Raw genomic sequence first — 18112 nt, 5'->3', positions numbered from 1 at the left:
CTCTGAATGGTGCTCTCTTCTGACCCTTAACAGAGCTTGGTGGATAGAGGCTGAAAAAGATCCCAGTCCCTGACCTGGGGATCCATACATGTCACCACAATTCCAAGGATGCTTAAATACCAGCTTAGCCCTGTGGTAAGGATGGCTATGCCTTTTTCTTTGGGAATCTCCCTGTTTGATCTAAGCCATCCATGTGCTACTGGGATAGGGCTGTGCAACAGCCTCCCCCTGTCTTCCCACCTCTCCTGGCAAAGTCCTGAGCTTCAGGGCCCCAGAGGAAAAGCTCGCCTCAGTGGGTGGCCAGCACTCACACTCCAGATCTGGGTCCTCCCTGGTGAGGAAGCGGATCACAGCCTCTAGCTGGCTGAGCTTCCGGTGGTCCGGGTCAATATCTGTGATGCAGTAGATCCTGAAACCAGGAAAGTCAGTGTTATCTCAAAACATTCCACCTGTCTCCCTCCCATTTTTCACTCCTCACTTACCAGTCGCTGGCCAGGGCCAGGTCTGGGTGAAGCAAGTCGTGCAGGCCTGAAACCAGAGTCCACATTCAGGGTGATGCTCCCCCACTTCCATGAGTGTGTGTGTCCCAATTGTAGAAATAGCCGCCCAGTGAGTTTCAGCTTTGAGCTTTGTTTAAAAAACATACTGCCTTGACGGACCTCCCAGTCCAGTAAGGCCTCCTGCAACCTGGCAGTGCAGCTGGCAGGCCTCAGGCTCTGCTGGTTTGATGACTGACCCATGGATCCTGCATGCCCTGGGAGCCAGGGACACACACACCCCTCTCCACCTGGCAGCACTGTTCTGAGAGGCTGCTCTGGAGCCTGGGAGCAGGGAGGCTGTCACACTGGCTCTGGTTGGGGTTGGCCCTGTGTCCTGTGAGAGTCCCTTATTTTCCACTTAACTGTCCCTCAGACCCTGGTGCCGACCCACCTTCTTCCACAGACGTGTTCCCCAGAAGGATGTATTCTCCGTGGCCCCGGGACAGCACCACCCCCAAACTGTGGGGAGAGAAGAGAAGGCACTCATTTAGCAGCAGAGACGCCAGCCTGTCTCCAGGGTCTTGTCCTTGCCCTCACCAACACTAGGTGTATGGGCTTTTTGTACCCACAGCGAGTGGTGTGCTCCTCACACCCCCTTCTTTGCCTCTGGCCTTGCAGCCATCCCCTCCAGAACGGAGGCAGGGCTTCTATTTTCCCAGCAGCCTCCCTTCCTGAGCAGGACCCTGGCCATTCTGTAGACCGAGAATGCTCTCAGCTCCCATTTTCATCAAGGGACGTCCTGAACCTCACAGGGATCCCCTGCAATGTAGAACAGTCTCTGTTCCACAGGGGGTCCTACAAACAGGAGCTCCCTCTCCCACCCGGAGAGTCCTGCTGCGCCTTACTCTGTTTGGCTGAACATCGGTTTTGAGCCTTGGCTAGATGTCTGACTTTTTTGGGGAGCTTTAAAAGATGCGAGTGCATGGGCTCTACCCCTAGAAATTCTGATTAAATTGGTCTGGCCAGCCTGGGCAACACAGCGAGACCCCAACTCTAAATTTTTTTTTAATAAAAAAATTGGTGTGGTGTGGTGGCACACTCCTATACTGTCCCAGGTACTCGGGAGGCTGAGGTGGGAGGATCGCTTGAGCCCAGGAGGTGGAGGCTGTAGTAAGTTGTTTGTGCCACGGCACTTCAGCCTGGGAGACAGAGTGAGACCCTGTCTCAAAAAAAATTGGTTTTGGATGAAGCCTGGGAAGTGGCAACTTCACATAATTCCTCAGGTATTCCAATGAGCAGTCAGGGCTGGGAACCAGGGCTTTATGGAGAAATCAGATAATTCAGAGGTAGCGGCCACTTGTTTCCTAATCTGCCTAATACCTAGAGTCAAATATTTCTACAGTTACATGGAACCTGATATCTTCCAATTTGATCCTCTCACTGCTTTAGGATCTTAAGTGGATGATATCACTTAATCTTCACAACATCACCAAGAAGCAACTGTTATTGTTACCCCCATTTTACAGATCGAAATCTAAGGCACAGAGAGGTTAAGTGAAACTCAAAGGCCTGTTAAGAGAGTTGTAGGAGGCAGAGGTGACGCATCAGTAAAGCAGGGAGCGCTGGACCTCAGAGCCTCTTCTCAGAGACAGGGCTCACTGCCCTGGGGGAAATGGCCTGTTAAGGCAGCTTGGCTGATGGATGTTGAGGAACAGTGTAGTAACAGTGGCAACTGAAGAGCTCGCCTGGGGCCCACAGGAGCAGAGCACAGACCATACACTTGACCAAGTTTACACAGCCTGTAAATGGTAGAGCTGGGGTTCACGTCCAGGCAATTTAGCTCTGGAACCTGCATTCTAGGCTACACTGGCAAAGCAGGTCTAGACCTCAAGTTTCCTGAATGCTGACCTGGGTCTTTTGCTATGACCACAAAATTGCCAACTAAATATGAGTTGCTGGTATTCATGTTCAACCCCCACCCCCTGCAAATAAAGCATGTGTCCCTCACCTGAAAGGGGTGTCGCTGATGTCGGTGAAGAAGTAGTCATTGGTCAGGAAAAGAACTCGCTTCTGAAAGAGTAGACAAGGAAAGAGTGCTTATGCAGAGAAGAGCGGCCCCCAGCCCCCACCTCCTCCCAGGGCTCTTGGGGTCTTCATCGAGCCACTGTACAGTCCCCCGCCTTCTTGTCTCCTCCCTCACCACCCCCTGCACAGCTCATCCTAGTGACACCCATAGGCAGATCCTCTCGATGCAGCAAACTGCAGCCCTTTGGGGCGTGGCCTGGATTTCAGGATCAAGGTCTGGACCTGCACTCCTATCACAGTAGTCCCTAAGCAGCATTGAGCACTTGAAATGTGTGGCCAAGAAACTGAATTTTTAGATTTTAGTTAACATAAATTTAAACTTAGTTAGCAAATATGGCTAGTGGCTGTACTGGGCAGTGCCGATGTAGACCATGACTCCAGGGCTCCTAGAGGGTTGAGACTGGGGCCGTGAGTGTGTGCTAAGAACTTCTGGAGCCAATGTATACATACACAATCCACTTAAACCTCCTTGCCCTCAAAGACGCCCAGGGAGAAGGGGCGCACCATTCTCCCTCCACTGTCATCCGTGACCAGGCCATGGGACCCTTTCACAACTTCCTTTTTCTTTTAGAGCTGCCATCTTTTAGCCTTGGTTTACTTTGTATAAACTAGGACATCAGGTAGTACAGAAGTGGCTAAGGGCCTGGCTGGGCTTAGATGAACCAGGATTGAAGCCCAGCTCAGCCACTTTTGACTTGTGTGCGCTTGAGCAAGTTACTTCACTTCTCTAAGCCTTCGTGTTCTCATTTGTAAATCAGGATTGTCCATGGCCTCTCTTGCACGAGGCTTCCGTGAGGGTGCATTTGGGGTGCTGAGGTTCTGTGGATTGTCCTGTCCACCACACAAGTTCGTGTCATTGGGAAAGGCACATATTTTGCAGTTGGCTCAGGACTTGTTCTTATTCCCTCTACTTCTTTTTGACTTTCCTTGTTTGATTTTGGAAATTGGAGTGAGGTGTCAGAAGGGACACAGAGGGAGAGAATGGCGACAAAAGCCTTGCTTTCTCTAGGAAACTGGCTTTATGCCAAATCAGAATGCGCCGTTCTCAAAACTGGACCCATCCCCTGGCAATGCCCTCCTGCTCCTCTGCCCAGTCAGACCCTCTCTGTAGCTTCTCTCCATTGCAGCAGTCATGGGATGTCCTGGAAGATGTCTTGGGGGAGTCGGGTGCCCTGTGCTCCAAGGAGCAGCTGGCTTGAGTGTCAGAACAGGAGATCATCTTTTTATCTTTACCTTTTTTTTTTTTTGAGATGGAGTCTTGCTCTGGTCACCCGGGCTGGAGTGCAGTGGTGCGATCTTGACTCACTGCAACCTCCGTCTCCTGGGTTCAAACAATTCTCCTGCCTCAGCCTCCAGAGTAGCTGGGATTACAGGCACGTGCCACCCACGCCCGGCTAATTTTTGTATTATTAGTAGAGACAGGATTTCTCCATGTTGGCCAGGCTGGTCTCAAACTCCTGACCTCAGGTGATCCGCCTGCCTCGACCTTCCAAAGTGCTGAGATTACAGGCATAGCCACCGTGCTTGGCCTATCTTTTTTTTTTTTTTTTTTTTGAGACAGAGTCTCGCTATGTCGCCCAGGGTGGAGTGCAGTGGCCGGATCTCAGCTGACTGCAAGCTCCGCCTCCCGGGTTTTTACGCCATTCTCCTGCCTCAGCCTCCCGAGTAGCCGGGACTACAGGCGCCCACCACCTCTCCTGGCTAGTTTTTTGTATTTTTTAGTAGAGACGGGGTTTCACCGAGTTAGCCAGGATGGTCTCGAACTCCTGACCTCGTGATCCGCCCGTCTCGGCCTCCCAAAGTGCTGGGATTACAGGCTTGAGCCACCGCGCCCGGCGGCCTATCTTTTTTTTATTGAAGAAAAGGGTGGAATGCACAGATCTTACACATATAACCTAATTAGCTTCGATACATGTATCCAGCCATGTGATTACCACCCCGTCAAGATACAGAACAGCCTCTCCAGTCTCTCTGCCTACCCCTTCTGGTCCATCCCATCCCATTCCTTCACAAGCTAACTCTGTTCTGGATTCTGTCACCATAGATTGGTTTTGCCTGTTCTTATGGTATGACACACACATACATTTTTTTTTTGTTTGTTTAAAATAATGTTTTCAGCATCTGTCTATATTGCTGTGTGTCCGGTAGTTTGTTCCGTTCTGCTACTGAGTAGTATCCCAGTGTGTGGACACCGCCCAGGATGCTTCTACGCTCACCGATTGATGGATATTTTGGTATATTTTGGTTTTTCCTACTTTGGGGCTACAATGAATAAAGCTACCATAAATATCCTGGAAAATGTGCTTGCATTTCTCTTGGTAAAAACCTAGGAATGGAATCTGGATCACATGGTAAATGTATGTTTACCTTTATAAGAAAACTGCCAATTTCCAAGAGGTGTTTTGCCATTTTATACTCCTATTAGCAATGTCTGAGAGTTCCAATTTCTCCACATCGCTGCCAGTATTTGGTGTTATTAGTATTTTAAATTTTAGCCATTATAGAAAGGGTGAACAGAATCTTGCAGTTTTTTTTTGGACAGAGTCTCACTCTGTTGCCTAGGCTGGAGTACAGTGGTGAGATCTTGTCTCACTGCAGCCTCTGCCTCCCAGGTTCAAGCAATTCTCATGCCTTAGCCCCTGAGTAGCTGGCACCACAGGCACCCACCACCGTGCCTAGCTAATTTTTGTATTTTTAGTGGAGACGGGGTTTCATTATGTCGGCTAGGCTGGTCTCGAACTCCTGGCCTCAAGCGATCTGCCCACCTCGGCCTCCCAAAGTGTTGGGATTAGAGGCATGAGCCACGGTGCTCAGCTCAATCTTGTAGTTTTGATTTGCATTTCCCTGATGACTAATAATGTTGAGCATCTTTGCATAGCTTCCTTTATGAAGTGTCTGCTCAGTACTCTGAGCTTTTTTTTTACTGGGTTTTAGTCTTTTTGTTATTGCTCTGTAGGAGTTCTTCATGCATTTTGGATACAAGTCTGTCTGCTTTTTCATTTTCTTATTGGTGCCTTTTGGAGAGCAGAACTTTTACTTTCGATGAAATCTAGTTTATCAAATTTTATTTCATGTTTAGTGCTTTCTGTGTTTTTGTCTAGGAAATCTTTGCATATCCTAAGGTTAAGAAGATTTTCCCCTATTTTTTCTTGTAAAAGCTTTACAGTTTTAGCTTTTACAGTGAGGGTTATGATTCATCAGATGAGTTTTTGTGTGTGGTGTGAGCTATGGCTCAATGATTCCCCTCCCCCATACATTTATTCAGTTGTTCTAGGACCATCTGTTGAAAAGATTGCCTTTCTCCAGTGATTTGCAGAGGCGTCTTGATTGAAAAATCAATGGATAATATATGTCTGGGTTATTCCTGGGTTCTCTGTTCAGGTCATTGACCCATTTGTCTATTCTTTGGTCAATACCACCCAACTTCTTTATTGTAGCTTTATAGTAAGTTTTGAAATCAGATACTGTGAATTGTCCAAATTTGTTTTTCTATTTCAAGATAATTTTGCCTATTCTATGTCCTCTGCATTTTCATATAAATTTTAGAACCAGCTTGTCTCTTCCTAGAAGTCTGTTCAAATTTGTTAGGGATTGCGTTGGATCAATTTGGGGAGAATGAATGTGTTAACAATACTGATCTTAACCCATAAACATAGTTATATCTTTCTATATTTATTTTTTCTTTGATATTCTTTCAGCAATGTTTTGTAGTTTTCAGTGTAGAGGTCATATATACCTTTGTTAAATTTATTCCTAAGTATTTTATGTTATTTGATGCTATTGTCATTGGAACTTTAAAATATTTCATTTTCTTTTTTTTTCTTGCCTTTTTAAAGAAAGAGACTTTTTGTTAGCATTGTTATAGGCAATGCATTATGTGAGCTGGTCCTGTGTACAATCCTCCCAAGCCATAGCAGACACATCAGTAGAGAGAGCATCTATCTAATACCGTACATAGCGCAGAAACAGGATCACCCTGAATGTCAACAGAAGATTGAAAATCACTTTACAAAAAACAAAAAACAAACAAACAAAAACCCCATTTTCCTATATTAAAAAGTGCCAGCCCTTGAGTGGCAGAGTTTCGGAAACGCCCGAGGACATGCCACCAGGTGCCTTCCCTGGAACGTGGCTGCCAGCCGTGTGTGGCCAGGCGCATCCTGTCCAAAGATAAATGTTTGGAGTGCTTCAGTTCATCTTTAAAAGGCAGCCAGGCCCGTTTATCTTTGGAGTTCTTCTGTCTTAGGATTTTCCCTCTCTACTGTTTATAATATCATGAGCATGTCAGCCTAACAGTGAGCCGACCTTCAGGCTCCTAAGCGTGAAGGCTGGAGACTTTCCTAAGGTTTAAATCTGAGTGCAGTAAAGACTGAAGAAACCAACCCTGGACATTTTAAAGTCAAATGACAATGGAGCCAGTGCCAATTTTGAGAAGCACTCCCACCCTCCCTTAGAGTTCTACTTTGGTAAACATGAATGTCTAACCAGTTAGCAAAATATTTAACCCAGTTAGCGAAATTTACACCGTCATTTCCATAGTTACTCTGCTGTGTATAGCAAACGCTGCAAGATGAACATCACATTTGATGAAGCACATTTGAGAAACGTTTGCCAGGAAGCGTGCCTCGGCCTCAGAACCCTAAGCCCGGGGAGATGAGCAGAGACCCCAGCAGCTCTGTGCCTGCTGCCGTGCGGGTGCCTCCTCTTCCTGCCGACAAGGTGGGCGCTGAGGACGGGGAGGACCAGTCCCGCCAGGGCGCCGCGGAGGGCGATGGGGACCAGCGTGTTATTCTCGTCCAGCAGACGCTCCTCCGCAGCTCCGACCTGGTTGCCTTCCACCCTGAAAGCCTGGCCCCACATTGGGAACATGTTGATTGAAAATGGCCTCCTGCCGCGGACACGCTCCGGTCTCGCACCTGTAGGAACTGCCCATGGCGGCCTGCAGTGCTCGCAGGGAGTCGTTGGCAGCTTTAAAAGTGGGATCTCGGCGGGCGCCTGTGGTCGCAGCTACTCAGGAGGCTGAGGCGGGAGAATGGCCTGAACCCGGGGGGCGGAGCTTGCAGTGAGCCGAGGCTGAGGCAGGAGAATGACGGGAACCTGGGGGGCGGAGCTTGCAGTGAGCCGAGGCTGAGGCAAGAGAATGGCGGGAACCCGGGAGGCGGAGCTTGCAGTGAGCCGAGATCGCGCCGCTCACTCCAGCCTGGGCGACAGAGCCAGACTCGTAGGAAGATCCGGCTGGAACCTGCCTTCATCCCGCACTGAAGCCCAGGACGGTGCGCCCAGGTGGGTGAGGTCTTGCGCAGGCTGATGTGGAACGGTCTGGTCACCCTCGTGTGGTCCCTCCGCTCTGGTGAGGCTCAGCCGCTGGCCCGCGCTGGCAGGTCCAGTGGCAGCCGCCGTCACTGCACCGGTGCCCGGAGGGGCGGAGCGGCTCGCGGCCCCCTGGCAGGGCGGGTGCGTCTTGCTCGCGGCGCGTCTCTCCCTTGACGCACAAACGTATTGTATCTTATTCCCTGTTGGAAAGCTGGGCCCGGATGGGGGCACCGCGGAGCCTGACGGTCTCGCTGGTCATGCCGACCTGGGTGCCTTGATACCTGGTAGAGATTCCGCCATCTTGATCTCCTCGGAGCTTGCACTGGGGAAAATGTGTGTGTCTGACAAGCTGTGAACAAAACTCGTGAGCTGGACGCCGTCACGTGTTGCATTTCTTGGGAAATGGAAGGTCAGTGTCTGTCCTCCTCCAAAACCCATCACGAGCCTGGGGTGGGAAGTGTTCGCTTTACCGCAAGGGCCGCTGTCTGCATTTGATGGCAGGTCAAAGGCCACGTGCTTAGAGCCATCTTAGAGTCATAGTTCATGGAGAAGGCCGCAGAGAAGCTGGCCATGATGCAGGCTGTCCCGTTGCCCTTTTTCACCGCGTCCACTGCGGATGCACCATGCAGGAGGCCCGGCAGCAGCAGCACCAGGGGCAGCCGGGGGCTCCACGGCGCAAGGCAGCCCGGGAGACGAGGGGAGCCGGGGAGCCGGGGCATGGGGAGGCGGCGGCGGGGCGCTGGCTTGAGGGCCGGCCTGAGGGACGGTGGCATTCCCGGACCAAATATATACCATTTTCTGTTTGCTGCTATATATGCAAATAAAATTAATTTTTATAAAATTGTGTTCTGTGAACTTGCTACACTTACCTTTTAGTTCTAGTGTTTGCTTTCTAGATTCTTGGGATGTTCTATGGAAACAATACTTCTGTCCATGAATGAAGGCAAGTTTTACTTCTTCCTTCCTTGTCTTTGTGCCTTTTATTTTGTTTTCTTGCCTTACTGCAGTGGCTGGGAGGTACAGTGAAAGGCCAAATAGAAGTGGTGAGAAGTCCTCCTTGTCTTGTTCTCAGTTTTAGGGTGAGAGTGTTCAATATTTTACCATTAAAAGGTAGCTGCAGGATTTTCATAGATGGCTTTCATCAGAGGGAAGAAGTTTCTTTCTGTTCTCTGTTAAATTTTGCCAAATGCTCTTTTAGCATCTATTGAGATTACCCTCTGTCTTTTCTTTTTTATTCTGTTAATGTAATAAATTGCACGGATTGATTAATTTTTTTCAATGTCAAATTAACTTTAAAATTTTGAGATAACTCTGCTATGTGCTACTGTTGCCATATATTTCACACTTACATATATTACAAACCCCACAATGCGACATCGAAACTTTTGCTTTAAATAGTCAGTTGTCTTTTTGAGAAATTAAGAGAATAAATAAAATACAATCTTTTATTAACCCACGTTATTTATCGTTTCCAGTATGGTTGAGTCTCTCCTGTAAACCCCAGTTCCAGTTGATGTCACTTTATTTCAGCCTTAAGAATGTTCTGAAGCATTTTTGCATTTTTGCTGCTGGTCTGATAGTAATGAAACCTCTGTTTCCTTCTATCTGAAAATGTCTTTTTTTTTTTTTTTGGAGACATAGTCTCACTGTGTTGCCCAAGCTGGAGTGCAGTGGCATGATCACAGCTCACTGCAGCCTCAACCTTCTGGGCTCAAGTGATTCTCCCGCCTCAGTCTCCTGAGTGGCTGGGACTACAAGCGCATGCCACCACACCTGGCTAATTTCCTTTTTTTTTTTTTTTTTTTGTATTTTTTGGTAGAGATGGAGTCTTCCTATGTTGTCCAGGCTGGTTGCTGGTCACGAATTCCTAGGCTTAAGTGATCCTTCTGCCTTGGCCTCCCAAAGCGCTGAGATTACAGGTATGAGCCACTGCCCTGGCCTGAAAATGTCCTTATTGAAGACATTATCTTTATTTTTGAAGGGTATTTTCTCTTTCTACAGAAATTTGAGTTGACAGTTTTTTCTTCTCTGGACACTTTAACAATGTTATTTTGTTGTTTCTTATAGATGGCAGTCTTATTGTTTCTCTTTATGTAACGCATCTTTTTTCCTCTAGCTTTTTTGGAGATTTTCTTGTACCTTTGAATTTTAGTAACTGGACTATGAAGTACCCAGGTGTGGTTCTCTTTGTCTTTTTATCCTGCTTGGGGTTTGCTGAGATTCTTGGATCTGTAGATTGCTGTTTTATATCAAATTCAGGACATTTTTGCCAATTAGTTTTTCAAATACACTTTTTTCTGCTTCAGTCTTTCTCCTTTCCTTCTAGGGCTCCAAGAACATGTCATTAGACCACTAGATACCATCTCACAGGTTGCTGAAGTTCTATTTCTTTCTCTGTCTTTTCCCCCACTTTCCCCCTGTTTTTTAAATGGGATAATTTCTATTGATCTATCTTTAAGTTCACTGTCCCTTTTTTCTACAACCTGCTGGTCAGCCCATCCAGTAAAGCTTTCATCTCAGATGTGGTAATTTTCGGTTTTAAAGTTTTCATTTGGAAGCATAAGAAACAAAAGCTAAAATAAAAAGTGACTAGAAACCTTCTGCATAGCAAACAATCAATAAAATGAAATGGCAACCTATGGATTAGGAGAAAATATTTGCACATTCTATAAGGGACATAAAAGTCTTATAAAGTATATGGTTTGCAAATATTTTATAATATCCAAAATATATAAGGAACCCACACAACTCAACAGCAAAAAAACAAAAAAAACAAAACAAAAAAAACACCCCACACATCCAAATAATCTGATTTAAATATGGACCTGAATAGACCTTTCTCAAAAGAAGACATAAAATGGCCAACAGATATGTGAAAAGCTGCTCAACATCATTGATCATCAGAGAAATGGAAACCCAAACCACAGTGAGATGCCACCTCATACCTCTTAGGATGGCTTTTATCAAAAAGACAAGAAATAAGTGTAAGCAAGGGTGTGGAGAAAGGGAACCTTTGTACACTGTTGGTGGGAATGTAGGTTGGTGCAACCACTGTGGAAAACAATATGGAGGCGCCTAAAGAAATGAAAAGTAGAACTACCATATGACCCAGGAGTCCTGCTTCTGGGCATATACCCAAGGGAAAGGACATCACTACCTCATAAAGATATCTGCACTTCCATGTTCATTGCACCATTGATAGCCAAGATATTGAAACAACTGAAGTATCTGTTGATGGACGCATAAAGAAATTGTGGTGCGTATAAATACAAAGGAATATTATTCAGCCTTAACAGAAGGAAATTCTGCCATTTGCTACAACATGGATGAACCTAGAGCACATTATGCTAAGTGAAATTAGCCAGACACAGAAAAAAATGCTGCGTGATCTCACTTATATGTGGAATCTAAAATAAAAATGGAATGCATAGAAACAGAGAAAAATGGTGGTTACTAGCAGCAGGTGAAAGCACAGTGGGAGGCGGGGAATGAAAAAACGTTGGTCAAAAGGTACCAAGTTGCAGTTATCTAGGATGACTGAGGCTAGAGCTCTAATGTACAACATAAGGACTAGAGTTCGTTGTACTGTATTGTATTGTATACTGGAAACTGGCCAAGAGCATAGAGTTTAGGTGCCCTTACCACCCACACGCTAAAGCAAGGGTAACTATATGAGATGGTGGGTATGCTAATTTGCTTGACTGTAGTCATCTCTTCACTTCACTTTGTATATCAAAGTAAGCACAGTTGGCCCTCCATCTCCACAGGTTCCACGTCCCTGGATTCGATCAATTGTGGATCAAAAAGTATTCCAGAAAAAAGGATAGTTGCATCTGTACTGAATATGTACAAACTTTTTCTTGTCATTATCCCTTAAACAATACAGTGTAACAGCTAGCTATGTAGCTTTACATTGTATTAGGTATTATAAGTAGTCTGGAGATGATTTAACGTACTAGGAAGGACTGTGTAGATTACACATAAATCTACACCATTTAGCAGAAGGGACTGGAGCATCCACAGATTTTGGTATCTGTAGGGTGTCCTGGTCCAATCCCCATGGATGCTGAGGGACGACTGCTCAGCATGCTGTGCACCTTAAATATACACAGTTGAAAAGCAGGTCTAAAGCAAGAAAAAATTCCTGTTTGGTTTTTATAATGATTTTGTACTGTGTCAAATTAGCTAAGCTGGAACTACACTTCCGGACTCAATGCCCGGTGTGGTTTCAAGTCAGGGTCGGCCAAAGAGAAGCGTGTGTGAGATTTGTGGATGGAAGTGCAGCGGCAGCCGTTTTGCACACTGAAGTCTGCACAGAATACCAGGCTCTGCCACTCTTCGCTGTAACCTACTGCTGTGCTTTCTTGGCATGGGGCTGCAGCCAGATTCAAAGCCACCCGCTGCTGCTGGCTCTCCTCCTCCAGTTTCCCTGAGACCTAGCCTGGTGAGGATGCAGCTCCTCGTGGAGGGCACTGGCTCCGCCTGCAGGTCATCTGCCACCCTCATGGGTAGTGTTGGTGAGTGACAGATGTGGGTTTCAGTTTGTTTCCAGGGATTCCTCTTTTTCCTCAGGAGTTCCAGTTCGTTCTTGCTTTCTTCCACATCTCATCCAGATTTCCTTCCCAACTGCTGGTCCTGCTGACCTACAGTGACTTCAAGCTCACCACTGGATACAGACACCAGCTTTCCATAGATTTCATCACCAGCTCCCACAATTTCATAAGGTCTAATCCCTAGAATAAAATCCTACATTCATATCACTCACAGGGGCTCTGTTCTTTGACCAAGCCCTAACCATTTCTCTGCTGAGATTCGCCATCTATTCCCTCATTATGAATATCTTTTCCTTTAATTCCTTGTGCACAGTTACAATGTCTGCACTAAAGTCATTCGAATTCTAACGGCTGGGTCATAACAATTTTATTGTATACCGGATATTTGAAGGCTGGGCCATAGATAATCTTGTCTTCCTTTGAAGAGTGTTTTTATATTAAGCAGTAGTTAAATGATTGGTTGATAAGAACTGAGTGTAGAGAGGCTTGAATTCACATTTTGTTTGGGTGGGTCTGTCTCACCTTTAGGCCTAGAGTGAATCTCTTGGCCTTAGGACAGTCTTTACTCCTAAGGTGTAGTTCTTCTGTGCTTTCAAAGGAAATCCCGAGGTGTTTATCAAGTCCCTCCACCTCTGTGTGACTCACACTCCAAACTGTCCCTACTACACGTGCAAGAGCTGAGATCCCGTGTTGAGATCCTGCTCTGAAATCCTGCTTTCGGCTTTCCAGTGTCGTATTCCACTGGGGCACTTCGAGGCTCCCCTGTATCTGCAGGGTTCCGGAGTCAGCCAGGAATTTGAGAGGAGTTTGCATACAGATTTGCGGTCTAGCCTCCCTGCTTTTGGGCTAGCCCTCCTCATTTCCAGACACTCTGGAAACCCAAATTCTGTTCTCTGACACTTCACGGTGACAGCTGCAGCCTTCTGCTTGAATTCTAGCTGTTGCACGCCAGACAGACTGGGGAGTACCCTTTGAAAAAAAGCCATCTAAAAGTGTATCACACCCAATGCAGTCCTCTTGATTCAAGGGTTGTTGCTGCCTGCTTTTGGTCACTTTCAAGTGCCTTTCCATTATTGTTCTTTGTATTTTGTTCAGAGTTTATAATTGTTATCTGCTGAAGGGTGAGTCTAGTCAAGCTACACCTTACTCAGATGAACTTTGAGATCACCTTTTAAGGCTGAAGTAAAAGGAAGAGAGAAGGGGTGTGGGGGTTGGGAGGGGGGGTCTGTGAATTCCGTTAACAGAAAGAGAGAACGGGAGAGGTCTGGAAGATGAGGCTGGGAGCAAAGAGGTACCAGAGCAATCTGCTCCTTTAATAGACTGAGTCCTGCTGGACAAAAATGTGAGGGGAAGAGAGAGCGAGAAAGAGAGAGTGTGAGAAAGGGAGAGTGTAAGACACGTCAGAGTACTCTAGCCCTGTGTTCCTGAAATCCAGGGCGCAGGGATTCAAGGGCACTGGAGAAAGACCACGCGAAGCTGCTCTTCATGCCAGCTGCTAGTGTGTGTGCATACATGTGTGTTGCTGGTGTGTGTGTACACGTGTGTGCTGCTGGTGTATGTACATGTGTGTGTTGCTGGTGTGTGTGTACATGTGTGTGCTGGTGTGTGTGTACATGTGCGTGTTGCTGGTGTGTGCATGTGTACACATGTGTTGCTGGTGTGTGTACACGTGTGTGCTGCTGGTATGTCTACACTTGTATGTTGCTGGTGTGTGTGTATACATGTGTGTTGCTGGTGGGTGTGGATGCGTGTGTTGCTGGTATGTGTGCACATGTGTATGCTGCTAGTGTGTGCGTATGTACATGTGTGTGTTGCTGGTATGCGTGTACATGTGTGTGCATGTGTGCATGTGTATATGTGTGTGCTGGTGTGTGTATACATGTGTGTGTTGCTGGTGTATGTGTGTACACATGTGTGCCACTGTGTGTGCATGCGCACACACGTGTTACTGGTGTGTGTACACGTGTGTGCTGCTGGTATGTGTGTGTACACACGTGCTGCTGGTGTGTACACGTGTGCGCCACTGGTGTGTGTACACGTGTGTGCCACTGGCATGTGTGTACAATGCACGTGTGCCACTGATGTGTGTGTGTGTGCATATACACGTGTGGACTCCAGTCAGTGCAGTTAATCTGGAAGAACGCAAAGGCTAGGACAGAACACTCTGTCTGCCCCTTCCCTCCCCCATTGCTAATGATTGTTTGAAATGATCGGAAACGTGAGAATGACAGAACGAGTCCTAGGTGAGACTCCAGGACGCTGTGCTCTTTTGCTTTCTTGTTTCAAACCGTGTCTGAGGATGTCTGGCTGGCGTACTGCTGATGGGTTAGAAACTGTGGCACCTGGCACTGGTCTGCAATTTGGGACAAAACCCCTGCCAGCTAAGTGGCAAATGGGAGGCCTGCGGCCAAAGCTGGGCTTCTTATGAGTTGAACATCCTAGATGTTGGCCCGGGTTGTGTTTCTAACATTTTTGGAATTAGTTGCACACATCTTAAACATGGGTCTTAGCCGTCTCCTGCAGATGGTGTGTGTTCTCTCCAGTTTGCCACAGTTCCCAGAGCCCCCTGCACAGAGGCCTGTCTGCTTATTTGCATTTCTTAACAAATACAAGTTTTGGCCCCATAGGTTCTGCCCTAAATCATGCTGGTGATCTGTGGAAAATAAGGATACCTGCAAAATCCCCTGAAGAGAACAACACAGCAGGTGGCCATGCGCCGGGAGGATGGCTCGAACAGTCACAGATATTCCCACAAGGCTTTAAGAAAGCTTTCCTCAGCCTAGACCTAGACCTGGAGACAGTTTCTACTGAGAAACAAGCTCATAAGTTGAGATGCACCACTGAGCTGAGAGGGAGGGCTGGGATAGATCACCAGGCAGGCTAACCATGGGGCAGTTGGAGGGCTCTATGAGAGCTGTGTGGGGGAGACAGGGCCCTTGGCAGTGAAGAAAATGCAGCCACGTTGGGGATGCGTGGTGGCCTAAGACATCAGAGCAGTGAGAGCCAGACACTGCCTCGGCGGCCCCACACCAGCAAAATGCCCTGGTGGAGGCTGCCAGGCTCCCGGGGTCAGGGTGAAGAGATGAAGGATGAAGGAGGCTGAGTGGTGACAGAATGGGGTAGAGGGAGAGGAGAAGGCGATGAGTGTTCAAGGTGGAATAGAAATGCTATGCTAAAGCGAATTTTGGGAAACCTTTAAGGCTGGAGAGTTGAGAATTCAGGGCCAGTCCTACAGAAAAGGCCTTCTACAGCAGTGGTTACAAATGGGAGATCTAGGAACAGTTATACGTGGGCTCTGCAGTTGATCATCTGGGTGATGCTGGGCAAGATTTTAGCCTCTCTGAATATCCTCATCTGTAAAATGGGGATAGGATAGGCCCACCCTCAGGTTGTGAGTGTTCAATGAGTGAATATTTGAAAGCGCCCGGTCCAGTTTCTTATAAATGTTAGTTGCTGTCATTATTATTAGTTGTGCTAATAGCATTGAGACATGAACACCTAAGTGCTACGGAACGTCCATTATGGTCATGATCATTGTCATCCTCATTGAACGTCCTTTACGTGGAAGCACCTGTATGTCAGGAAGCCTTTGTGAAATTGCAAATATATAACCCAGATGGTTTATTAGTGGCAATGAACAAACTTTGAAAGGATGGGCAGAGGTTTCAGAAGTTCATCCTGCTGCATCTGGTTAGGACTCTGCCTCAATGGCTTTGAGAAGCATAAAAGCAGCACAAGATCCCTGGGCACTGGGGAAAAGAGTAGAAGAGAACCACACCCACTGCATGTGTCAGTCTGTGTTAGATACAGTACAGCCACATTCAGGTCTACCTTTAAGCTGTCCTGTGCCATAAGTATACTAAATTCTTCATTGTCGGTTCAGTGCTGTGACCGTGCTGGGCTACGTGAGAGCTCATCTATACACGTGAACAGGAATCTGGCTGGGATAAAGGTGGGGGCCTATGGAAGAAGCCTCTATTCTTTTTTTTTTTTTTTTTTTGAGATGGAGTCTCGCTTTGTTGCCCAGGCTGGAGTGCCGTGGCGCGATCTCAGCTCACTGCTAGCTCGGCCTCCCAGGTTCATGCCATTCTCCTGCCTCAGCCTCCCAAGTAGCTGGGACTACAGGCGCCCGCCACCACGCCCGGCTAATTTTTTTGTATTTTTAATAGAGACAGGGTTTCACTGTGTTAGCCAGGATGGTCTTGATTTCCTGACCTTGTGATCTATCCGCCTCAGCCTCCCAAAGTGCTGGGATTACAGGCTTGAGCCACCGCACCTGGCCAATTCTTTTAGATCAGGAGAAGGAACAGCTGCCACTGGCGATCTGACCTCACTATAGTGCCCAGTCTGCCTGAAGGAGGCCTTTCTCAGCCCAGAGCTTACAAAAAGCCAGGCAGATGCCACCAAACGCCGACACTGGTTCCAGTGAAAATCAGTCTTGCCTAAAAGGGATGCTTCCTTGTCTCTCCCTGTGCTTTCTTGTTTGGCTTTCATGGAGGTCTGTGTTGTGGAAGAACTTGGGTCTAATTGCTGCAGGCAGGCAGATGCCTGTGTTCTTTTAGCTGAGGCAGATGGGCAGGGGAGGAGGAGGTGGGGGTGGCTATGAGGGAGGAGGTGACATTTGTAAATATGTCAAGGGACAATGCAGAATCAGTAGACACATTGGAACCTTTTAAGTGAGAAGATGAAATGATCTTTCACAAATGATGCACAGGGCTGTAAAGATAGTAGTGGGATTATGAGGGTATTGATTCCTAACTATCTGGGGTTACAGTGGCTGAAAATCAGCTGTAGGGAATAGTGAATATTTTCAAATTCTTCCTGTATAACATTTCACAAGAGCTGCTTACCATTTACAAAATTAGCTGTCACTTTTCCCCTTTTCATTATAAACAAAAGGGCCAGTAGCAGCAGACAGCATAAGGAGGAAAGAAGAGCTGTAAATGCCTCGGCCAGCCTTCTGCCCAGCTCAGCGGTCTCCCAAAAGCCAAGCGTTGCATGAGCAATCCTGTCATTCCCTGGCTAGGTGTTTCTCCGGGGCCAACACACCCTGGGTGTTCTCCCTAATGGACCCCCATTAGGGTGCAGCAAGCACTCAACTCTTCAGCTATAATTAGGCTAAGTCCAGGGCCCTCGTCACTACTCCAAACCCAATTAACGAAGATGCCTCCCTAGGCCACGCCCTGGCTGTTTCTAGCTCCTTACCCCTTTATCCATCGGAACCTTCACGTCCATCGAGAGAGTACCTGTTTCCCTGTTGATCATGGCTGTTCTCAGCTTAGGAGGAAAGACAATGATATTAGTTCCTTGGCTCACAGGCGAGGGTGAAAGTATGGAGTTCTTCGGACCAGATTAGAGGTGATCCCCAGAAACACTTTTGGTTCCTCCCTTTGCCCTCTGAGAGAGATACCAGGAGGGAAGATGGACCTGACTCTAAGCTCCATCTAGCTCATAATTCCAGGCATTCACCAAGACCTCACTCCCGAGTGGACTGATGCATTGGGGTACAGAGTGCCAAGTTGCTGGGACACAATTTCCTCTAGGATGAGATACTGCGATCAAAAGTTAGGCTAAAACATCACTAAAACTCAAACTCTGCAGCTTATACACGTGATCTTATCCGGCCTCAGTAGTGTTTGTGATCAAGAAGATATTGTTATATTTTTATAGTTGTTAAAAGAA

The 18112-nt window shown here is 47.1% G+C and overlaps 1 protein-coding gene and 1 long non-coding RNA gene across 2 annotated transcripts in view; one reads left to right on the top strand and one right to left on the bottom strand.

The window, feature by feature from the left end:
- Nucleotides 1-18112, bottom strand: part of LOC105484118 (calcium voltage-gated channel auxiliary subunit alpha2delta 4) — a 133567-nt gene that overhangs the window by 63935 nt on the left and 51520 nt on the right. The window contains exons 18-22 of the mRNA XM_011745432.3: nt 17636-17707; nt 2488-2549; nt 931-998; nt 483-528; nt 312-409 (exon numbers count right to left, since the gene is read on the bottom strand). Of these exons, the coding sequence (XP_011743734.3) occupies nt 312-409; nt 483-528; nt 931-998; nt 2488-2549; nt 17636-17707 (346 nt within the window). The remainder of the gene's footprint in view (nt 1-311; nt 410-482; nt 529-930; nt 999-2487; nt 2550-17635; nt 17708-18112) is intronic.
- On the top strand, nt 7698-8649 carry LOC139356581 (uncharacterized). Its single transcript, XR_011608607.1, has 3 exons — nt 7698-7847; nt 8089-8286; nt 8379-8649. It is a non-coding gene; the product is annotated as an uncharacterized lncRNA (long non-coding RNA).

The sequence above is a fragment of the Macaca nemestrina genome, chromosome 10, assembly GCF_043159975.1.
Source record: "Macaca nemestrina isolate mMacNem1 chromosome 10, mMacNem.hap1, whole genome shotgun sequence".
NCBI classification, from domain to species: Eukaryota; Metazoa; Chordata; class Mammalia; order Primates; family Cercopithecidae; genus Macaca; species Macaca nemestrina.
The sequence above is the reverse complement of the archived record's forward strand: the minus strand, read 5'-3'. Positions and strand labels throughout refer to the sequence as shown.